General features: G+C 42.1%; 1 protein-coding gene across 1 annotated transcript in view; it reads left to right on the top strand.

The window, feature by feature from the left end:
* The window catches only part of HABP2 (hyaluronan binding protein 2), a gene marked incomplete in the record, with an annotated part of 39287 nt that overhangs the window by 1275 nt on the left and 12935 nt on the right, over positions 1 to 25077 (top strand). The window contains 2 exon segments of the mRNA XM_034777522.1: positions 12341 to 12380; positions 24013 to 24132. Coding sequence (XP_034633413.1) covers positions 12341 to 12380; positions 24013 to 24132 — 160 coding nt within the window.

Below are 25077 nucleotides of genomic sequence, written 5' to 3'. Positions count from 1 at the left end.
GCTCAGAAGACCCGAGAGTCTCAAAACGCAGAATGTGGCGTGTGGTTCTTAGAGCTAGAAAGCTTCATGGTTCAAATGGGTTTTCTAAAATTTTTGGAGGAGACATTAAACAGACGGGTTGCTTGGATGGGGTGGTGCCTGGATGGGGTGGTGCGTGCATTTGTGTGAAACAAAATGTTGGAGTTCGTTTAGTCTAATTCTGGTGAACGTTAGTGTTATTAAGTGCGAAGTTAGTACAGTGGCTCTGGATAGTGTGAAGCTTACAGCTCTGCTAATGTTTCCATACAAATACTAACACATCCCAGTCGTTGCTAGGTGGAGATGGCTTCCAAAAGAGGCTAAATTAAAAGGTACTATTTGGCCAATTTGTGTGAGGAGACAAGTACCGACAAAGCCAGTAGGGTGTTTCTTTTTCCACAGTCCCACAATGCAAGAAAGGGAAACAATATATTTATAGCCAATAAAAGGGAATACATGTTACATCTTGTTAACCTGTGGAACAACCTGCCACTGGATTTATTGAAGCAAAGATTTTTAACAAGTTTTTTTTTTAACTATATAAGATGTTGGAGCTTTTGCTTACTTCTATTAAAGTCAATGGAAATATTCCCCCTAATGACAGTGAGAGCATATTAGGCCCTTAATAAGTCGGAATCTGAACCAGAATTGTAGTTGCTGTGATAAAAATAAGGGCTCCCAGTCTTCATGTTTAATGGAGCTCCTGGAGGAATTCATCTCTCTGTAGTACAGTATTGCAGTTAGGTCCATGTGTGTTTTTTCCAATGACTATTGATGCAGAAAGGAGTCGATACTCACCTAAAAGGGTCAGTCGAGTTCTCGGGTTTGTTAATTTTGCAGACTTATTCAAAGAGGATTAAATTCGCTTAGCCAGGTGAGTGCTTGCGTTGATTTAGTAGAATAAGGTGCTATTCCCTGTGAGTAAGGGCATGAGAAAGTGGTGCTAAGCATGTGATCTGCCTGCCAGATAACCAGAGATGCCAAACAGCAGCTCCTCCACATCAACAGACCCCTCCAAAATATTCACATTTCTGACTGTAGGGGGAAAAGGTTAACAGCAAAACATTCAACACAACTAGAGAACCCCCAAACCCTAGTCTTATCAGAGCTAAAGAGAAATACTTTTCCAGATCTGTTCATCCCATCACTAAAGAAAAATAAAAGATTGGCTTGTAACCCAAGAGAAGTTAAAAATCACCTTTAAAAACATTCCCATTCCTCCAAACATTTCAGCACGCAGATTTTCTCACAAAAGAGGTGGTTGTTTTTTTTTACTTATTCTTTAATGAAGATTCCAGTTGATGAGATTTCATGTTTACTGAAATTCATTCTGAAATTCTAGACATTGATGTGCTTAAATTCAGTCCTTTGGAAGAAAGAGAGAGAGGGTTTTTTAATGGCTTATGGATCTTTTTGAACTGGCTGGTGAATACATGATCAGTGATTTTCACTACACAACAGAGTTTTATTTAAATAGTGTATTGTTAGGACTATCCATCCACAGGCAACAATGCATACCACACACTTGATCCAATGATGCATTTGACAACTTACTGGCGGCATCAATACTAGGGTGCTTCAGTGTCAGTTTTACAGATTTTGTGGGAACCCAATCAAATCTAAACAAGTCCAGAATGATGATGATGCTTTAATTCACACCCATTGCAGAAGGTTGGATCCTGTACTAAATCATGTACAGATTTTCCTAACTAACCCTTAATGTTAGAACAATTAATTAGCTGTGATGGTTTTAATCTGACTTTCCTGTAAATATCACTGAGGAAAATGGAGTATATATATATTACCCTCCACCCTCCAAAATTTCATTAACGTTGCTAAAATGCAAAAGCAATTCTGCTGTCACCGAAAAGCAGCACGACAGAATATTCAGCAGGCTAGTTTTTAATAAAACATGTTTTTATTCATAATTAATATAACAAGGTTTTTTGGCTTAGCACTTGGCATGAATCCCAGCGGAAAAAAAAAAGGCCCAGTTGCTGTGACGTGACCATGACATGACAAACATGTTACAAGAGGACATTTTGGGCTTAATGATTTGTTCCAAAGAAGTTGCATTGAAAGCAGTCGGTCAAAAAAAAAAAATAGACTTTACACTCTGCGAAACTCAGTGGAAAAAATAAATTAATGTTTCCTTCCTTTCCATCATCATCCTCTTCATTTTATTTTTTATTAGACTTGGGTTTTAGGAGTTTTTATATGTAGCAGTATAATTATTAAAGGGTTATTGTTATAATATTGAAGAAGCCAAACAACATTTCATGCATTAGTTCCGTCTAGACAGAACTGAACAGAAAAGCACCAGGATTTCAGGATCAGGGTCGAAGGGCGAAATTCTCCTGTCAGTTCGATGCAATATGATCGGAAAAGAAACCAGTTACAAATGTGAAAATCTGGAGTAAATCCATCAAGGGTTGTGGAATTACAACATTGGTGAAACCGAGAGCAGAATTTGGCCGTATTTAAACGACATAATTGAACTATATGCAAGTTTTGCTTCAGTGACTAGAGATCTTTTACAGTTTTTATTCAATTTATTTTGCTTAGAATTTCAGTAGGAATTCACTGGTTATCACATCAATATTCTGAGAACCTGGGCTTTGCTTTTTTGTTTTTTAATGACTGTCTCACTTGACTTCTTAGCAAATATTTAGTAGCAGAGACATTCTCAGACTAAGGTCTGATATCATTAAGGATTTCTTAGTTTTGCAAAATTAAAACAAAAGATTCTGTTATTGAAACACTGAAGTTGTAGCGTTAAGCGCAGTAAGAGTTAAGACATTGCTTCAGCAAAGTAGCCTTTCTCAGCAAAGTACCGAAGCTTGTGGTTTAAGTGCTTTGCCGATTTCAGCGTGGGTTTAAATACTTTGCTGAGTCTGGGCTTCAGAAGTCAGTAAATATGAGAGCTATGTTTGTGCACCGATTTCATGATGATGGGTGAATTTAGAAAAGTTCAATAGGAAATTAAGGCCCTGATTTAGCAAAGCACTTGCTCACATGGTAGGCGTTGATGGGACTTAAGTATGTGCTTAATGTTAAGCATGTGCCTAAGCGCTTTGCTGAACTGACGCCTTAATATTCAAACCTTTCCTCATAGGAATAGTCCCACTGACTTCACCAGCACTACTTACAGGAGTAAGGTTGACTCAGGTGAGTAATGGATGCAGAATCGAGCCCTTACCTCTGCCCATTGATGTGGACATTTCAGAAAGTATGAAAACTAAAGAAGGCAGGGTTGTAATGGAGAATGTTTTGAACCCACCAGCATGACCACTATCTTAACCTACAGTATATTTGCTCGTGAAGCGTGAATTATTAAGAGATTATTACGATTTTTAAAATGCTCGGCAAAACCCACTGTTCAGAGTTTGTCATGCATCCCACTGCAGTGGCTGGGCCACAGGGGATCTGAATCTCCTGTAGCTACCAGCTAAAGGAGCTATTTCTTCAGCTCGAGTGCTAGATGCTCATCACTTAGTGCTAGAAGTCCCAAAGTCAGGCTACATCTACACGACCACAGTAAGTCGACCTAAGTTACGCGACTACAGCTACGTGAATAATGTAGCTGACGTCGATGTAGCTTAGGTCGTCTTACTGCAGTGTCTACACCATGCTGGGTCGACAAGAGACACTCTCCTGTCAACTTGCTTTATTCCTCTCATTCCCAGTGGAGTACTGGGGTCGACCGGAGAGCGCTCTGCCGTCGATTTAGCAGGTCTTCACTAGACCTGATAAATCGACCCCCAGTGCATCGATCGGCACAGCATAGGAACAGGTCATGATGCCGGCTGCTGCGTTTGTCAACAGAATGCATTGATTAAATAAATCAATGATGCTGGTCTATGCATATTGTCCCCATAGTTCTGTGGTATGCACATATGGGCATCATAAAACAATTCCCCGTACAGAGAAATATGAGTAGTCAAAGCAGCATTGATCACTGGTCCATCAAGGCCAATATCCTGCCACGGCAACTCTGGCCTAAGTTTGCCTGATGCTGCAGGAAAGCAAAAAGCCTTCACAATGCCCCTAGCTAATTGTGCAATGCTATAACATAGACGGAAATATTCCTTTCTGACCCCCGAAGGCAATCAGCTTATGCCCTGAAGCGGGAGGGTTGATATCCCTTGTAACTAAAGGGACTTAATGGCTTTGCATAAGCTTTAAGTCTAGCAGCATAACCTGCATTCTCAGCACTGATTGCAGAATGTTTGATGATACCCAGCACTTCTGTCAGGGTGATAGAATCTGCTTTTGCAGCCCCATTGAAACAGATTTTGCAGCCCCCTTTTTTGCTCCTGATTCCTGAAACTGAGCCTGTTTTCCATGTAAGCACAAATGCACAAGCTCAACAACTGAGCCGGTTTGAAAACACCCACACTTTCCCAGGAAGCTTCTTGTGGTGCAAGATTAACTTGTGGTGCAAAGATTGTCTTGAAATACAGTAGCCAGGAGCCCTTGGGTAGGCAGCAGAGGTGGTTACAACAGCATCTCCAATAGCCATGCCTTCAGCTCCCTTCTGGGTCCCAAGGGGTTCCTATATCAGATGCTAAAATGGGAAAGGGTGTGAACTTAACAGTTCCAAAAATAGAGACATGAAATAAATTCAGTTTCTGATATTCTGAAACCAGGCACATTCGGTGCTTGTCATCTGATCTCCTAAAGCAAATAAAAAAAGATTGCAGCATAAATATCTGATTAGAATATGTTTGGTTGTCTTTTCTCCTCAAGACTCTAGGGCTTGTAATGGAATCAAGAGGCAGGCAGTATGTGTATTCCTAACTTGGAAAAGGCAGGGGTTGCCGTATTGGGAAAGAGAAACCTAGAACCCACTAACCATGATGAAGTCCTTTTAAGTAGACCATTTCCCACTCTAAGGATAATGTGTATATGTGTACATGTGAGAACACACCCTGCTTCCATTATAATCCAGTTATAACATTGACTGAGTAATGCAATGCCGTTGGGAGCTTGGGGCTTTTCCAGCAAAGTTCCTGGAATGCTGGCGTTCAACAGGGTGGTACCCAAGAGTTTGGATGCTTGTTAGACTGTCAGAACATCTGATTCCTTTCTAGTCTGTCAAAAGCCCAGACAAAAGATCCCTTTGAAAGCTGTCAGAGTGGACAAGAGATTCACAATGGAGAGGCAGTTGTGGCTATGATTATAGCTCTTTCAGACCTACTGTCAGTGACAAACAGAATTTGCTCAAGCGCTCTCCCATGTCTTACAACCAGTCTCAGTTCTGTATCTATTTGATTGTAATGGGGAACGGCAATGTGTAATCTCCAGGTTTATGGTTAGGAAGGAATTTTCCTTGGCAGGGCCTGTAGGCAGGGAAGGTTAGGGGATATTCCGCTTCCTCTGAAGCATTAAGCAGTACAGCCAGCTGGTTGTATCCCACACAATCATTTCCAGCAACTGCACTGGTCTTTCCCATCTTCTGCCTCTTTCTTTCAAAGATCTTTTGTCATGTCATGCCTAGCAAAGGGCAGATATTTGAGAGTTCCTGCCCTGCTACATTTCGCTCTTTCCCCAACCTGTCTCTTTATGAGTGTTACCCCGGGTATTTCTGTGGATTTATTTTATTTATTTTTATTTGAATTTTTATGGCAAGGGTCCAAAGAGAAAATTCTGGCTCCATGTGACATGCCATGCAGAAATAGGCACAATTCTCACAGGGAGCTTTAGAGCTGAGAGGTTGAAATATAGTCTCAAAAGCACTCAAGCGACTTAGGCTTATAAGTCCTGTGTCCAAAGGAGACTTAGGAGCCTAAACCCACTGACGTCCATTCACAAGACTTAGGCTCCTAAATATTTTTTGTAAATTTTACCCATTATCATGGTCAGGTAGACATTTTTCTCAAAACAAGAACCATAAGAGTTTTAAAAATCATTCTGTAGCTATACTGTATACAGGTGGACAAACTAAAAAATCAGTATTTATCTTACCGTGGCTGCAAGGTATAGGAAAATATCACAACTTACTCCAATGAGGTAATGAGCTCAATTCTTGTTTTGTTTTTGTTCATATATTCAAATGTTCATATATTTTAGGGCCAGAGGAGGCCATTATGATAATCTAGGCTGACCTCCTCCATAATGTAGGCCATAGAACCTCTCCCAGAAATTTCTTCATCAAGCTCATAACGTCTGTTTGAGTTTTAACATATCTTTTATTAAGACATACAGTTTTGATTTAAAGACTGCAAGTGATGGTAATCCAGCCACATCCCCAGGTAAGGTGTTCTAATGATTAATTGCCCTCAGTCTTCAAAATTTGCACCTTATTTCTGGTCCGAATTTGTCTCGTTTCAGATCCAACCATTGGATCTTATTATGCCTTTTTCTGCTAAATAAAAGATTAGTCTACTATCATAAATCTCTTCCCAATGTAGGTACTTGTAGACCATGATCAACTCTTAAACTTCTCTTAGGGTATGTCTTCACTACCCGCCGGATCGGTGGGTACTAATCGATCTATCGTGGATTGATTTATCACGTCTCATCTAGACACGATAAATCGATCCCTGAATGTGTTCCCTGTCGACACCGGAACTCCACCAGGGCAAGAGGCGGAAGTGGAGTTGACGGGGGAACTGCAACCGTCGATCCCGCGCCGTGAGGACGCGAGATAAGTCGATCTAAGATATGTCAACTTCAGCTACGCTATTCTTGTAGCTGAAGTTGCGTATCTTAGATCGATTCCCCCCCCCCCCAGTGTAGACCAGCCCTTAGATCAATTAAACAGACTGAGCTTCTTAAGTCTCTCAATATAAGGTATTTTTCTAGACCTCGACTCATTCTTGTAGCTGTGTTCTGAACCCTTTCAAATGTGTCTACATATTTCAGAAGTGTTGATACCGAACTGGACACAATATTCCAGTAATGGTCTCACTAATATGTATACAAAGGTAATCGTACCTCCCTAACACTACTTGTCCCCTGCTTATACATTCAAGGACCACGTTCACCTTCTTAGCTACAGCTTTGCACTGGAAGCTCATGTTCAGCTGGTTATCTACCTTGATTGCTAACTCCTTTTCAGAGTAGGACCTACATTCTTTTATTTGTAGATGTATAACCTTGCATTTGGCTGTGTTAAAATGCGTGCTGTTCAAACGAGCCCAACTTATTAACAAACCATCCGGGTTGGTCTGTATAACTGACCTGTCCCCTTCATTATTTACCATTCCATCAATTTTTCTGTTACCTGAAAATTTTACTAGCAATCATTTTATATTTTCTTCCACATCGATTAAGATAATAAAGAGCATTGGTCCGAGAACAGATCCCTGTGGGACCTTTATAGAAACACGCCCACTGGATCATAATTCTCTGTTTACAATTGCTGTTTGAGATCTATTACTGATCTAGTTTTTAATCCACTGACTATGGACTGCATTAATTTTATATAGATCTAATTTTTTATCAGAATGTCATGCAGAACTAAGTCAAATGCCCTACAGTAGTCTAAGTATATTACGTCAATGCAGTTACCTTTATCAACCAAACTTGTGATCTCATTAAAAAACAGCATCATGTTTGTTTGACAAGATCTGTTTTCCAAAAAATCATGTTGCTTGACTTTAATTACACGACCATTTTTAATTCTTTACTGATTGCGTCCAGTATCAGCCTTTCCATGATTTTGCCTGAGATTGATGTCTCTTGTTTCCCAGGTCATCCTATTTACTCTTTTTAAATATTTGCACAACATTGGCATTTTCCAGTCCTCTGGACGTTTGCTAGTGTTTCAGGTTTTCTTAAAAATCAACATTATTGCTTCAGAGAGTGCCTTAGCCAGTTCCATTAATACTCTTGGGTGCAAGTTCTCATCCTACAAATTAAAAAATGTTTAACTTCAATAGTTGCTGTTTAACATCATCCCTAGTTGCTGATGGAATACAAAGCATTTCATTATCACTGTGAAATATTACATTGTTCTGCTTCTTTCCTAACACAGAACAGAAATATTTGTGGAATATTTCTCTTTTCTGCATAATGTTACCATCTCTGTACATCAGAACAAAAATCTGAGCTATAATATTGCTAGGATTTTATTTGTTCCTGATAGATTTAAACAATTCCTTATTCATTTGTACCATTGTGTTTCTTGCATCTGACTCAGGTTTGAAGGCTCTTTTCCAGCCATCACCTTAGGTTAAAGCCACTTTCAACCACTCTTAGCGCCTAGTTTCTCAATTCCCATGATGCGCCAAAGGAAGGACGCCCATTTCTGAGCACTTGAGGGTGAACATTGCACAAGGGTGAACATTGCACAAGGGTGAACAAGTGCACATTTCTGAGCACTTGAGGGTGAACATTGGCAAATCAGTGAGTAAATTTGCTTCATGAAAAGGGACTTGCAACAAACAGCCAGATGCTTATTAGCAAGTCCTGCTTACAGCTAGGGCCATATCCTGCAGTCTTTTCTCAGGCAAAATTGCCATGGGCTTAAATGGCTGCAAAAGGACTGTAGGGTTTGGGCTTCAGTGCACAAAGTGCACAGTTCTGGCATTAGGAGGTCCAGTCTGTTACATTTAACTAGCTGAATCCTTTTGCTGTCCATGAAGTTAGAACACAGATGATAAACACCTAAAATGAAAAAATATAAAGTAACAGACATTGGTAGGGTCTGCCTTTTGTGTTCTAGATCTAATTAATGAGCTAATGTTTGTCAGTGCTTTGGAGAAATGAAGCATTGGATAATTGTTTATTCTTATTCTTATTGCTATAAAGTCCAGTCTAAGTTTGGCCATTTCAGCCATTTTTCCAATATACTGGTGACTCCAGGCTCAGCAAATTAACCAGATACATTTTATCTTAAATATTTTTTGTAGGGCTTTTGTTTGTTATGAGACTGAAGAATTAAAATGTACAATGAGGTGCCTCTGACATCTAGCTTCATCTTTTGTCTCTCTAATGCCCTGATGCACACAGGATTCACACGTTCAGCAATTTTTTCTCTCTCTTGAGAACACAAAGTATCCGTGGCAAGCTGCAGAAATGATCATGCTTGGTGAAAGAAAACCCAGAATCTATTATTTTTCAACTTCTTTTGTTTGAATCCTGCTTCTGACTTGTTTTATGATACTTCCACTGAAGAACAAGTGCCCCCTCTGGTGGCCTCGTGAAATATAGCAACATGCCAGGTGCAAGCATATAAAACACAGAGAGGGCTCAGCCCTAGTCTTTGATACTCACTGTGCATTGCTGTGAATCTCGGAAACTTGGCTACCCTGCTGATTTCACACAGCAACTCAAGGTGCTAAAACAAGAGCAAGGGCTAGACCTTAGGGGCTGAGGAGGGTTGCACTTTCTGTGCCGTCCAAAGATGAGAGCTACAGAAAGTTTTGTACACGAAGCAAAACGTGGCTTTGTGCCAGTAAGAGAAAATTCCTTTAAGCCAGTATGGTTTGGTGAAGCATTTCAAAGGCGAGAGGCCAATTCTCTCCTTTGTTGTGCTAAGGTGGCTGGGTCATTAGAGGTAGCACTGAGGGAGGGGGGAACATAACACAAGATCCTGATGGGAAGAGTAATGGTGAACACACCGGTCTGGTCTGGTATGTAAAGGTTTTACCCACCTAGCTATGCTGAGAAAAGCACAGCCCTCACCCACATAGCCCTGGTGGAAAAGCCCTCGCATAAATGGAGTTATATAGAGATGCAGCTTATTTATCTGGCGGGACTGCTACAAGCTATATTGGCAAAATACACCTCTACCCCGATATAACGCTGTCCTCAGAAGCCCAAAAATCTTACCGCGTTATAGGTGAAACCGCGTTATAGCGAACTTGCTTTGATCGGCCGGAGTGCGCAGCCCCGCCCCCCCAGAGCACTGCTTTACCGCGTTATATCCAAATTTGTGTTATATCGGGTAGTGTTATATCGGGGTATAGGTGTAATGCCTTTGCCAGAGTAAACTAGACGCCCACTAGGAGGGTTTGCCAGAATAGCTATACTGGTATATTTATACTGGCAAAGAGAAAGCCTTAGACATGCACTATACCCCCATTTATGGAAAAGTCCTGTAGAAATCCATATGGCTCTCCAGAAATTAATTCCTTAGTACTAGGTGTAATGTCTGTACAGTATTGCAGCAGCACCTAGAGGCTTTAGGATCGAGGCTTAAAGTTAAGCATCTGCTTCAGTTCTTTGCTGAATCAGACAAGGCGCCCCGCAAAAAGTGATTGGCAGTCCCAATTGGACAGATAATGCAGTGAATGATGGAAACCGACAAGGTGGGGAATTTGGGTTAAGTGCAGAGAGACATCTCTAACGAATGGGAAGGATTCTTACTTTTGAGGGACGGGGATTGTAAATGTAGCTTTGCTTTGTACCATTCTTTGCTACTTGCTTGTTTCTTTTTGTTTAGTGTATTTAGCCAACCAGGATTAAGTTCCGTTTCAGGGTTTTGATTTAGACTCATCTCTAATATGTAGCCCAATACCCAATTTTGTACATTGCCTTACCTTGCAAAGGGTGAGGTCAGATGCATTTTGCTTGTACAATTGCCTCTGAATCTGGGCTCTGGCAAGGGACTTAGGGAAACCTATATCTGCACTAATGAATATATACCTAGTATATTGCATTTATGGCCCTATAATTGTCATCACCCCAGTCATTGACCTGAAAAAATTGCATGAGTGTGCATCATCCTAGTTGCAAATGATTTGGTTAGAGACTTGGATGGTTCATTTAATTGCAGCTGTATGGAGGCTCTGCTGAGAGGTCTGGGGAACTCTGCTCTGTTAAGGTTCCCGTTGTAATCAATGGAATGGGTGGATCTGGAGTTTCTGTTCTCCCTGTTTCAAACACAAGAGGGGCACAAATACACCCACAGCAAACTAGTTTACATATTCAAGTTTGTATTCACAGAATGTTATTTTCTGCATTATTTAACCAGTTCATTGTCTATCAAGCATAGATAATGAACCAAGTAAATAATGCAAAAAAGCAAAACCGAAACCAAATCATTCTGTGAATACTAGTTTGAATACATAAACGAGGTTGCTTTGGGCGTATTTGTACCCCTCCAGTACTGTGAAATAGGGAGATCTACCTTCTCTGTACTATTCAGTATTCTGTATACTCTCATCCCATCCACAAAATCATGTATATAATGTAACTGTATGTGTTTTAACACAAGAAGAAGTGCCAGGTTAAAGCCTATTTAGTGTCTCATTGCTAGGGATGTTCGTGACAGTTTGGATTCAATAAAACCCTCTTCAGCCAAACCTTCTCTTAAAACTCAAACACCTCCAAAGGTTTGCTTAGCTTTCTTCATTATTTGTCCTTGTTGCACATTCAGATGCTGCCTGGGATCCAATGAGGAAGAGACAGAACTCTGCAGGAGAGGTTGAATGTGTGGAATTGCCACACAGGAATGTCTGGAAAGCCCAGGCAAACTCCTATCATTGTTGTGAGCCTTCCAGCTCAGATTTTCAGGTCCTGCTGATTCAAATTTTCTTTAACTTCACCCATTGATCAACAGGCATCTTTGCATTGACTTCAGAGGTTACTGAATCAAGACCCAGGCAAACATCAGAACCAGCTATAATTCTAAGAGGCAATGTTTAGTTAAACAAACAATGCAGTCACTTAATAGGGGAACAGGCAGTTTGAATAATTCAGACAAGATTTTCTGAAGTACGCAGGACAAGAGTGGGTGGAACTTTTTGGCCAAAAGCCCTCCCCCCCTTTTTTTCTTTTAGCTGAAAAACACAGATTTGGGTTGACTGAAACATTTCCCAAATTTGTGTTGAATTTGCCAAATTGTTTTGGTTGAAACCAAAACCAAAAAATGCAGCACAGTTTGTTTTGAAATTTCCCTTTAATATTATTTGTTTAAAAAACTAACCCGTTAAAAATGCTCAAACTAGAAATGAAACGTTTCATTTCACCCCAAATACATTTTTTCCTGACTTTTGGATGAGCTGAACATTTCAAAAATTTCCCAACTGGGTGTATATGTATAGTGATTTTTTTGTACATTTAATTATTTTGAGGAATTACCAGCAAACCAAAAAATCTCGTATTCACGCCAAGCTCTACTCAAGACCCAGAATAGCAGCTGGACTTTCACAGCTCAGTTCCTATTTAGGCACTTCAATAAAGTGTGTGAATTTTCAAAAGTGTTTTTGAGAACATAGGCGCTAATGGCTCCTGAGTGCTTTTGAAAATGCAGCAGCTTCATTCATTAGAATTCTTGGGAAACTGAAACGGCAAATACATTCAAATGAGGCTCCTATTGTGTTTTGGATTCAAAAACTTACCAGTCCACCATTCTTTGTCTTCTATGCAGCTTTCCAGCCTCTTCTCTTCACTAGTTGACTTGCAGACAGGTAAGTGGTTCTGATTTCTTTCATAAAATGGTCTCCGTATATTATATTGTGATTGTGTACCTGATTCAGCAAGATACTTCACACATATCTGAATAAGGTCCTACTTCCCTACTTAGCTCCCCTACTTAACTACTTCAGTGGGACTACTCATGTGGGTCTGTATTATTTCAGCTGCACACAATGCAAGTGTGATTTCTGTTGCTAGAGTTCTCAGAACACAAATTTAATTGTCATTTTATGTGAGCATTTGAGGTTATAATTTGGCTTCTCTGAGCATTTGGCCATATAATTGCATAGGTCTCAGGGTCAAATCGTGCCCTGATTTACAGCCTGTAGCATCCAATTCATTGGGATTGTATAAGGAGTAAAACAGATTGTAGCCTATATGATCAAACTGATATTATCCACCTCTAACTTCCATGAATCTATGGTTTATTCATGATAACAGGGTCCTGCCCTAAAAGGTTTGGTACAAGCTTAAAATTTTAATTTATAAAACAAAAAGTCACCCATCATAATGTTGTGGGTATACACCTGAAATCCCACAAATAATACCCATCCCTTTAGTTTAATGGCATTACTGCTTGAGAAAATCAGGATACACAGCCTAAGAGCTACTTATATGGCAATATTATATGGACTACCAAATAATTCAGTTGCATAGGGGCTAGCAAAGTATTTAAAACTAATTGCAAAAAATGTAACGTGCTGAAGAATCAGTCTTAGGACCCATCTTATTCAATATTTCTGTCAATGACCTTGGCACAGAAAGAAGCTAATGAAATGTGCTGGTAATACCAAGTTAGGAGGCATGGTCAATACAGAGGAGGATTGGAATATTATACAGGGAGATCTGGATGAACTTGAAGCATGGAATGATAGAAATGGGATGAAATTCAATAGTACAAATTTCAAGGTTGTGCACTTAGGGTCTAATAATAAGAATTTCTGCTACAAGCTGGTGGCTCATCAGTTGGAAGCAGCAGAGGAGGAGAGAGACCTCGGTGTGTGGGTTGATCACAACGTGACTATGAGCCATCTATGTGATGCAGCTGTGTAAAAGCCAAATGTGATCCTTGAGCATGTTAGGCAAGTCATTTCCAGTAGAGAGAGAGAAGTATTAATGCCATTGTACAAGGCACTGGTAAGACCTCATCTGGAATACTGTGCACAGTTCTGGCCACCCATGTCCAAGAAACATACATGTAAACTGGAACAGGTACAGAGAAGAGCTACTATTTTAAGAGAGGAAACTGGAAGAACTTGGCTTGTTTAGTTTAGCAAAAAGAAGGCTGAAGAAGGCTTGCTCTTTATAAATATATCAGGGAGGTAAATATCAGGGAGGGTGACGAGCTATTTAAGTTAATGGGCAGTGTTGGCACAAGAACAAATGGATATAAACTGGCCATGAACAAATTCAGGCTGGAAATTAGAAGAAGGTTTCTAACCATAGAGGGGTGAGGTTCTGGAACAGCCTCCCAATAGGAATTTTGGGGGCAAATAACTTAATTAGTTGTAAAAGAGAACTGGACAAATTTATGAATGCGATTGTATGAGAGGGGTTGCATGTGATGGTAGGGGGCAGGGCTCAACAGCTCTGGGGCTCACTTCCAGTTTAAGTCTTATGTTCCTACAGCTCATGCTCCAGGGTTTCAGCTGGCCACAAGCAGGGATCAGGAAGGGATTCCCCACACCCTCCATCATCACCATTGTATTCTGGGAGGAGTTTTTTTATGTCTTCCCTCTGAAGCATCAGCGATGACCATGGTTGGAGATGGGACGCTAGGCAGGGTGGGCCAGATCTCTGAGGTGGCACGAGGCATGCTCTCTCTCAGGTGCTTGGCTGGCTGGTTCTTGTTCACATGCTCAGGGTCTAACTGATCGTCATATGTGGGGTCACGAAGGAGTTTTTCCAGCAGGCAGATTGGCAGTGGCCTGGTGGGGTGGGGTTTTTCTTCTGCAGCATGTAGATTTGGATCACTTGCCAGGATTACCTGGATATATCTCACTTAATTATTTCCCAAACACTGCAGGGGCCTCAGACACTGGTGTACCTCGGTCCCTCTTATGCATTCCCTGCAGCACATAATAGTCTAGTCCCCTGTGAGCTGTAATGCTTTGGTCTCATTTTGGTTGTTGGATTTAGAGTGGTGGGGCTGGGTGGTGGTGGTGGCCTGCAATATACAGGGGGTCAGACTAGATGATCTAGTGGTTCCTTCTGGCCCAAAACTCTGTGACTCTAATATCATCCCAAAGCAGAAGTGGAAATTAGTGTTGATGGCCTGAGAAGAAGAATGACATATAGTGATGGGACTTACACTGGGAGCTAACTAGATGGCGCTTTAGCCACTTCTGTCTTCCTGTACCAGTGCCTCTGTTTGGAGCATGATCTTTGTTGTTGGTTGGAAGCTGAAGGAATAACAAACCTATCTAGCTGTTGTGGTGCTAGGCAGAGCCTATGGGTCCAATCATGCATCCTAGACTGGGTGTAGGGCTTTCCACAGTGAAGCAACATTAGCTCCATGGGGCTATTCACTGTATTAAGCACTAGGCCCTGCCATAAGTGTTTTCAGGACTGGCCTCAATAGCAGAACTTCCCCTCCCCCCCCCCCCCCAAGCTTCTATATTAAATTCAGACCCAAATTCAAATTCAGACCCAACTGACACCATGGTGGAATTATTTAAAAGTGTGGTTAATTTTATTATTTTTATTTCTTTGGCAATTGTTTTTCAAGGTTGCAGCTACTTCCAGCCAGGATCAGAGGTGTAAGGGCCAAAATATCCTGGGTGAAGTCTGGGCTCCATTTGGAATTTTGCCATTGACTAAAATGGGGCCAGGGTTTCACCCCAGGAGAGTAGCTTTTTCCATGTTATTTTCAGAAGAACTGGAAACAGAAAGTGCCAGAAACCTTGCAAGAAAGCCCATCCCAGCTAGATCAATAGCTCAGTTAAGCAGTCCCAAGAGTTTCTGAGAACTTGAATAAAGCTTGGATAAGCATGTGGCTACCTTGGTTCTTATTTGTGATAAGTTTTAGCTTTGCACGGCACTCATCTGAATGCCTACATCCCAGCAGAGTTACCGTGCAATTCATTAGAGAGACAAGGTGGGTGAGGTAATATCTTTGACTGGACCTACTTCTGCTGGTGAGAGAGACAAGCTTTAGAGTTTTACACAGAGCTCTTCTTCAGGTCTGGGAAATGTACTCAGAGTGTCACAGCTAAATACAAGATTAAACAGGTTGTTTAGCATAAGTAGTTAACACATGTTTCAAGGGACCATTCAAGATTAAGTGGCCCTGCTAACACCCCTCCAGTCAGAGGGAGGAAAGGAAGTGGAGGGGAAGGCAGCTCCGGGGGGGGAAGGGGGTGTTTTTAGTGGATAATCGATTGTTGTAATAATCCATAAATCCAGTGTCTCTATTCAGTCCATAATTTTTAATGTCTAGAAAAGTTATGAATTTAAGATGCCAGGCTTGTCTTTTGCAAGTGTTGAGCAGGTTTCCTTTGTGGATGAGGATTGATAGGTCAGATATAGAGTGATCGCTTTGTGAAAAGTGTTCACCCACAGGTGATGTGGTGTTTTTGTCTTCTATCATTTTCCTGTGTGAGTTCATTTGAGATGATAGTGATTGTCTGGTTTCACCCACGTATTTGCTATTGGGGCATTTAGTGAATTGGATGAGCTATACCACATGTTATGATAGGCATGTATAGGACCCATGGATCTTGAAAGATGTGTTGGGGGAGTGTGTAGATCATTGTAGCAGTGGAGACATGTCTGCAGTTTTTGCATCTTTTGTTCTGGCACTGTCTGGTGCCACTTTGCGTTGGTGGGTCCTGGTCTGTGGGGAGCTTGCTTATGATGATGAGCTTGGCAAGGTTGGAGGGTTGTTTGAAGGCCAGAAGAGGGAGTTCAGGAAAGATTTCTTTCAGGATGGGGTCCCCATTGTGTAGGGGTTGTAGTTGTTTGATGACACCCCATATGGGTTCCAGTGTGGGGTGGTAGGAAACAACTAGGGGTGTTATTTCTGTATTGAAGCAGGTTCTCTTGGGGTATTTGGGTGGCCTGTTCCATGATGTGATCAAATTCTCTGTGGTGGAGTGTCCTTGTTTGGTAGAGGCAGTTTTGAGTGTGTTAAGTTGTATATTCTGGACTTTCTCCTCAGAACCTGTTCTGTGGTATCTGATCGCCTGGCTGTAGGTAACAGATTTCTTGGTGCGTTTGGGGTGGTTACTGGATCCAGGAGGTAGGTGTGGTGTTCTGTGGGTTTCCTGTCTATTATTGTCAGTAGAGTTCCATTGCTGATGCTGACTTTGGAAGTTGATGCTGGTGAGGAAGTGTTCCAGAGAGAGTTTAATGGATGGGTGGTGGTTGTTGAAGCTGGGGTGGAAATCTATGAGGGAGTTTGTCGTCTGGAATCCATGTCACTCAAGTGACATGCCATTTCCACTTGGAACATTAGTCGCAGCTTGATCCACTGATCAAAACAGCATGACTGCCAGTGTTGGGACAGCTATTCTCTCAATAACAGAGCCCATTAAGCTAATGAATAAGAGGATATTGATCAGAAATCCACTAATTGATTGACTGGTCTCAGCAATGAAAAAACCTGGAGATGAAAGCTTGAGCAGTTTAAAAGATCATCCAAACCTCAAAGATGATTTGAAGCTTTACAAGTCAGTCTCTGCCTATCAGTTATGGTGGGGTGGGTGTGTTTGTACTACAGAGAGGAAAGTTATTCTTTGAAAATTTGCATGCAGGATGTCTAATTTAATTTCATGTAATCGTCACATTTCAGTGACAAATGTCAGATCACTGCTTTTTTAAGCGTGTTAAGGTTTCCCGGCACTTACAAAGAACGAGCCCTCTGATTCAATAATATGTTTAAATCAGCCAGTGTATCAGACTTTGTGCGTTAATTATGTGCTCAGATAAAAAAAACTGTTGCTTTTGCTTTACTAAACCTATGGCTTGTTATGAATAATTAAAAAAATGGAATGGGAACACTTCTTAAATAAGAGATGTGGAAGCCAAATAGTTATTTAATGCTGAGGCAATGATAAAGAGGAAAACAAGTCTTAGTTTGATGCAGGAATGTCACGTATCCGGGTGTGGGGGGGGAGGAGAGTTATTGTCATATGTAGCTGGCAGAGTGTTGGGTAAATGCGAAATGAGTGGACGCCCTAGGGAATCTGTAGTAGTTACTTCAATTTAATGAACTTGTAGTTAAGGCACTGGAGTGGGACCTGGGTGATCTGGGTTCTACTGCCAGTCTTCTTTGGCGATGTTGGGCAAGCTGTTTAGAGGCAGGTTTTCACAAGTGCACGGCCAGCTATTCCCATGCACCCATGGACGGGGTCAGATTTTCAAGAGTCCAGCGCCCAGCAGCTCCCATTGCTCTCAGCGTGGGGGGGATTCTTTGTTGTTCCCAATGGAGGCTGCTGCATCCAGAACACTTTTGAAAATCTGGACATAGATGTAGGGTGCTGAGCCTTTCTGAAAATTGAGGCCTTAATATCACTGCCCCTCAGTGGTTTGAGGATTGGCCTGCTAAACCCAGGGTTGTGAGTTCAATCCTTGAGAGGGGCCATTTAGGGAACCGGGGTAAAAATCTATCTGGGGATTGGTCCTGCTTTGAGCAGGAGGTTGGACTAGATGACCTCTGAGGTCCCTTCCAACCCTGATATCTATGATTCTATGTGTCAAATGGGAATGATACTGCCCTATCTCGCAGGGGTGCCGGGAAGATTCCTTCTGTAATGTCTGGGAGATGCCCAGAACCTGTCTACTGGCCAACACCAAAGGTCCCCTGTTAAACTCTCTGTCCCCTGGCATGGCTGAATATAGGGACCATGCTTTATCAAGGCACATCTATAAATAGTTTATAACAGGTCAATACGTGATTAGCAAGTGGTTAGTCAGTTGTTAATGAATGGCCATAATGTTTATAAAGGGTTAAATAACGGAGGAGATAATGATATTGCCACCTGTTAAGGTCCATTTAAAAAGCATAATAGATGACATTCCGCATTCAGGTTATTGATTTGTACTATGGAACAGGTCAATAGGTGCTTCTAACCCTCTCTATCACAATGTTATACATTATTATTATTATTATTATATTGTAATGTTGTTTGTATCATGGTAGAGCCTAGGAGCCCTTGTCATGGACCAGGCCCTGTGACAGAATGTATCCCTGTGTCCACACCCTACACACTATTGTAATAATCGTTGTACAGAGTATGTTTTGTGAGATACCATTTAAAAACTCACAATTTGGTGATCAATTATATCAGGGCAAAATGCAGGTAGCAGCATTATATGTGAAACTGTAGAATCATAGGGTTAGAAGGGACCACAAGGGTCATCTAGTCTAACCCCCTGCCAAGATGCAGGATTTGTTGTCTAAACCATCCAAGACAGAGGGCTATCCAGCCTCCTTTTGAAAATGTCCAGTGAAGGAGCTTCCACGACCTCCCTAGGCATCTGTTCCATTGTCCTACTGTTCTTCCAGCTAGGAAGCTTTTCCTGAGATTGAATCCAAATCTGCTATGCTGTAGTTTGAACCAGCTGCCGCTTGTCCTGCCTTCTGTGGCAAGAGACAACTTTTCTCCATCTTTTTGTGACAGCCTTTCAAGTATCTGAAGACCACTATCATATCCCCCCTTAATCTCTTCTTTTCCAAACTAAACATACCCAGTTCCTTCAGCCTTTGCTTATATGGCTCACATTCCATCCTTTTGATTATCTTTGTCGCTCGCCTTTCTATACATTGGTGTCCACGTCCTTTCTATACACTGGTGATCAAAATTGGAGACAGTGCTCCAGCTGAGGCCTAACCAGCGCCAAGTAGAACAGTACTATCACCTCTCATGACTCGCATGCTATGCCTGTGTTAATGCAACCTACCATTGCATTTCTTTTTTTGCAACTGCATCACGTTGCTGACTCCTGTTGACGCTGTGATCCACCAAAACCCCCAGCTCCTTCTCAGCATGCTGCTGCCCAGCCAGTTATCCCCCAGTCTGTATTTGTGCATTTGATTTTTCTTCCCTAAGTGTAGCACCTTCCATTTGTCTTTGTAGTATTTTGTTGTCTATAGCTCAGTTCTCCAATTTCTCAAGAGCCCTCTGAATTTTAGCTCTAGCCTCCAAAGTGTTGGCAAACCCCCCACCCCCCAGCTTTGTGTCATCTGCAAATTTGATCAGTATGCTCTCTATTTCTACACCCGAGTGTTTCATAAAGACGTGAAACAACACTGGACCCAGAACAGACCCCTGTGGAACCCCACGTGAGTCCTCCCTCCAATCCCACATCATTCCATTCATAGTTACTCTTTGTTTGCAGTTGTTTAGCCACTTACGTATCCACCTAATGGTAGTTCCACCAAGCCCACATTTCTCTAGTTTACTTATCAGAATGTCAGGGGGGACTGTGTCAAAAGCCTTGCTGAAATCCAGGTATATTATGCCCACCACATTTCCCCTATCCACCAAACCAGTTACCCTGTCAAAGAAGGAAATTAAGCTGGCTTGGCATGATTTGCTCTTGGAAAATCCATGCTGGCTGCTAGTGATCACCCCTTCATCCACCATGTATTCGCAAATTGAATGTTTTTATACATTGCTGTAATAGCTTCCCAGGTATTGAAGTCAGGCTGAGTGGTCTATAGTTCCCCGGCTCCTCCTTTTCTCCCTTTTTAAAAGATGGGCACTATGTTACTCCTTCTCCGGTCTTCTGGGACCTCTCCTGTCATCCATGTGTTTGCAAATGTTATTGCCAGTGGCTCTGAGATTTCTTCAGCTAATTCCTCCAGTATCTTGGGTGAATAGCATCAGGCCCTGCTGATTTCAATTCATTCATTCCAACAACAGTTTTCAGTTAGCGGTCTGAAGCCCCCTGGGGGGGCAGTGAGCAGGTTTCAGGAAGTCCGCCAAGCAAGGCTGGTATTAGACTCACTGGGGGCCAGAGCAGAAAGCGAAAGCCCCACCACCCGGGACTGAAGCTGAAGCCTGAGTAATTTAGCTTTGTGGGGCTCCCTGTGGTGGGGAGCCCTGGGCAAGTGCCCTGCTTGTTATGTGCTAATGCCGACCCTGGCTTTTATATGCAGGAAAACTGATGTTGTGGCACAGGTGGGACGTGGAGTTTTGATAGCATGTTGGGAGGGCCTCAGAAAAACGAAAAGCTGAGAACCCCTGGGTCAGAAGATCTGACGTGTTTTTACTTATTCCGATCTGCATCCCTTCCCCTTTATTGTCTATGGTAAACGTAAGCTGAGATCACGACTTAGAGTATGTTTTCCAGAGAAGTCTAGGGAGTCCAGTTTTTTGGAGCTAAAGGGCAAGCTGACATCTCAGCCAAGTGTAAACACTCCTGACGGGCCATTACTTGCCAAATGACCACTCTTTGGCAGGAATGGGGGCAGGGGCAAAAAGAAATCTTAGCAAAGAAACGGCATGGAGTTCCCTTCCACATTGAGTGCTTGTCACCTTGCTTCCCCATTGGAAATGCTTCTCAAAAGAAGGTACCCCTGCGCCTCCCTCCCTTTCTGTCCACTGCATGAGAAGGAACAAAGGAAGCAGCCATTAATCAAAAGAAGGGGTCCTGACCTAAGAAATTTGGCCAGCAAGACTGTTGAGAGTATGTGGTGAGAAAAACTTTACTTTGAATTTAACATAGCTTGTTAAGTTAGTTAAGTTAGTTGTGTTTTGTCTTTATTTTTCTTGTAACCATTTCTGACTTTTATGCCTCATTATGTGTATTCACTTAAAACCCATCTCTTTGAAGTTAATACATTACTTTTATTGTTTTGTCTAATCCAGTATTTGAATTGAAGCATTTGGGAAACTCTGTTTGGGGTAACAAGATGAGTGTGCATGAAGTCTATTAATAAAATGATGGATTTTATATACGTTTGTATTGTCCAGTAGAGGGCTAGGCAGTACAGGACATACGTTTCTGGGGGGGAAATATAGGACTGGGAGTGTGTTGGGGTCACCCTGCAATATAGCCAAGGCTGGTGAGAGCCAGACTATAACCCAAGTGTGGCTGGCAGGCTACAGTTGCACGCAGGCACTCAGGCTGTGGCTTGCATGCTTGTGAGCCGTCCCGGTGGGAACATCTTTTGCCAAGCCATTGTGAGGCGCTCAAGGTTGCAGGGCAGGGGTGACTCAGCTACTCATGAGTGTGGATTATACCCTGGGTATGTCACAGGCCTCCATTGTGCAAGGTGCTGTACAAACACAGAACAAAAAGATGGTCCCAGACCCAGTTTGTTGCAGTCCAAGATGTATAAGACAAGAGACGACAGAAGGATATTGCATCTATTACTCATTTATTAACCCTGCATTGACCTTTTATACATTTCTTTTATATAAAGTATGTGCTAGGATCTGGCTACGCAGACCTTCGCAGCAGCTACTTAAAGATGCCTATTGAAACAAAGCCACCTTTCCCGGAAGATATTTAATAATTAAAGGGAGTCGGCGGTGGGGTGGAATCTAACTCCTGCAATATCTTCCCTTCCGCACAATGTCAGCTTGAAGGCTGAACTCTGGGCAGACGTTCTTTTTGTTTTCCTTTTTTAACTTCATCACTTTAAACTTTATTTGCTTGCTGAAGACAATGGCTTTATCTTCCTGAGAGATCCTTATGTTCCTCAACCAGGTGTGCTCTCCTGTAGCACTTTCATATCATGGAGACTCAGCTCCTGACAAATAATGAGCCAGGAAAAAGGAGTCTGGACTTGACATAATGATAAATGAGGTGAATCTTTTTTTTCCTCCCCAAGAAACCAGGATTGGTGCATAGAAAAAAGAAGGGCGGAAAAAAGACATTTCTATTTTAATATGAAATATAAAACATCCATTGTACAAAAGTAGATTTTTTCTGAAGCAAAGAAGGAGTAAAGATAAAGGCTACAAGCGAATGAATGAGGAGAGGAAACTAAGATAATGCAGTCGATAATCAGTTGAAGGTACAGCATTATCCGCAGGGCCATCGGTCCAGCCCTAGGGGAGAGCTTCTTTAAAGTTTCCCTATATGCATTTAAGTCTGCTTATTAGCATACCTTGCCTTTGAAACTCATCAGAGTGATTCCGACTGGCTGCAGTGACACCTGCTGGAGAGATGGGGAGGCTCAAGTTAATCGATTCTCCATCTGCAAAACATAAGCTGGAAGCGCTGCTGGTTCCGGCCGTGTTTGGGTGCACTCCAGGCTGCTACCTGCATAATCTGGCTATTCACAACAGCACAATATTAACTTACATACCGTCATTTAAAATTAATGCTGGAAACTTACTGGCCTGTTCAAAGAGGCAGAGACTGTCTTTTTGCCCTGTTTTTGTATAGTGCCTAGCAAAATGGTGTCCTGGCCAATGAGTGGAGTCCTCAGCACTACAACAATGCAAATAATAAATATTAAAGCAAATGAGAATCTCTTAGTTGCGCCCTTTAGGAACCTGAACCTTCTTTCTTACTGCCCTCTAAGATTGGAACAATTATTATTTGTCTTCCAGTAGTGTTTAAAGGCCCTAATTGGGATCAGGGCCCTATTGTAATAGGTGCTTTGTCTACAAATAATAAGAGACAGTCCCTGCTCTGAAAACTCACAGCCATCTTATAACAACATGTAAATAATTGCATTTTTAATACAATGGGCCCCAACGATATTAAACTTAATTCTTGGTTCAGGATATTGTCATATGTCACAAGGGGGCGGGAGGGGGGGAGGCAAATGTATAACAGGACCTGAGATGCTGACTGTCTATAGGCACTGAGGGTGTGATTCACAAAGATATTTAGACATCTAAATCCATTGACTTCAATGGGAGAGGGGCACCTAAGAATCCCACCCTCAGGGTACAAAATAGTGCAATGAAACGCAAAACAACCACAGAACAGTGGGAACATCCAAATTATATTGGGGCACTGGAAATTTTCAATGCTGTGAATGAAAATATCACAATATCCTGGACAAAGTCTTCTCAATGGCACCGTGGCATGAAGTGGCTTCCAATTCTAGCAACTTAGGGATCTGTGAGACTTAGCACTGTTGGCTGATCCAGATTTCTGATTCGCTCCAGCCCTCTCAGGTGAAGCCGTGAAGGAAAGGTAGCCAGAATGTTGTGAACAACATGTTCCAGTGTGTGTGTGTGTGTGTGCGCGCGCGTGTGTGTGTGTGCAGGAGCGCCACTTCCGTCTATTGGATAGCCTCAGACCAGCTCATGTGTTACAGGCCACAAGGCTAACAAAGAATACTTGTTTCAGAGTGGTAGACGTGTTACTCTGTATCACCAAAAAGAACGAGGAGTACTTGTAGCACCTTAGAGAATACCAAATGTATTTGGGCATAAGCTTTCGTGGGCTAAAACCCACTTCATCAGATGCATGCAGTGGAAAACACAGTAGGAAAATATATATATACAGAGAACATGAAAAAATGGGGGCTGCCATACTTGACTATTTGTACTTTTATAGGATCAGGAAGATCTATATGTGATGCCCACTGCTGTCATGACATCCCAAATGGCCCCGGTGTGCAGCAGAGTACCAACCCTGGAGAACGGATATTTTACAATACTATCTTTCTTTTAATAACATTTTCTCCTCTTTCCTTCTATGTTCCTGTAGACAGGATAGATTACTATGAATACAGTGATGAGTATATCCCGCCAGAAGAGAACACCGCCGCCACAGACAGAGAATATCTCACATATCCCGACTGGTTCTACGAATACTTTGGCTACAATGGTATTAAAATAGGTGTTAGCAATGCAACATTTTTAAAGTATGTTGGGAGGTGTCAGGGGTAGAAAACCCCAACCCACCATTCCAGTTCTGAGTGTGGCAAATCTCATTGTCTCACTCCCCATCTTATCTTATCCGCCAGCATCCTCTCAACATGTCTGCATCAAAGGAATTAGTTAGGAAGGTTTGCCTGCAACGTTCTCCTTTGTATTCCTCTTGTAAGGAGCCCGTGTTTCATCTCTTGGTTTCGCAGAACGGATTCTGATCATGCAGAACGTTTCTGATTGCTACTACAAAAAGCCCCAGCTTATTTGTCTATAGACACTATGAGATGTAATTGCTGCTTTCATGGGACGTATGTTCTGTAACCAAATGTAGAGCGGATGTTTTTTTCTTAGTCACACGTTATTTTCTATTTTATCAAACTTCAGTATAGCGAGAAAGTGCCTTGAGCCAGCTGCTTGGCACCACTTCGGTAGCAGAAAGGGAACCGGAAGCTGGGTTAAAGATCCAGGTGGGAATTCTCCTTGCATAGGGGAAAAGTAGAGCTGGGTTTGCCAGATTTGAGCCATGAGCTGTTGGCTTCCCCTCCCACCACCTGGGATTGTGGCTTCAGCAAACTTCACTCTAGTGAGCCTCTGCTGGTGGATAGCCCCTGGGGACCTCTAGCCAACCAGGTGTAGTTTAAAGCAGCACTGAGGCCTACACCAGAAACCTAAACAGCTCCCAGATATCTCCAGGGTCAGAGGCAGAAAGAGAGCAACCCCTCCTTCACCCCTCCTACCCCCAGATGCACTGCACAGAGGTCTGGCACTCCTTTATATCTAACCCTTTATTTTCTACAGTGCACAGTAATTTAGGTGAGAATAAGTTTTGTAGGGCCTAGCTCAATGGGGTCCCTCTGAGTAAATAGTAAATAATAATGATTAAGGCTACGTTTTAGTCACA

The sequence above is a fragment of the Trachemys scripta genome, chromosome 7 (assembly GCF_013100865.1).
Source record: "Trachemys scripta elegans isolate TJP31775 chromosome 7, CAS_Tse_1.0, whole genome shotgun sequence".
Taxonomy (NCBI): domain Eukaryota; kingdom Metazoa; phylum Chordata; order Testudines; family Emydidae; genus Trachemys; species Trachemys scripta.
Note: the sequence above shows the minus strand (reverse complement) of the source record. Positions and strands in the feature narration are given on the sequence as shown.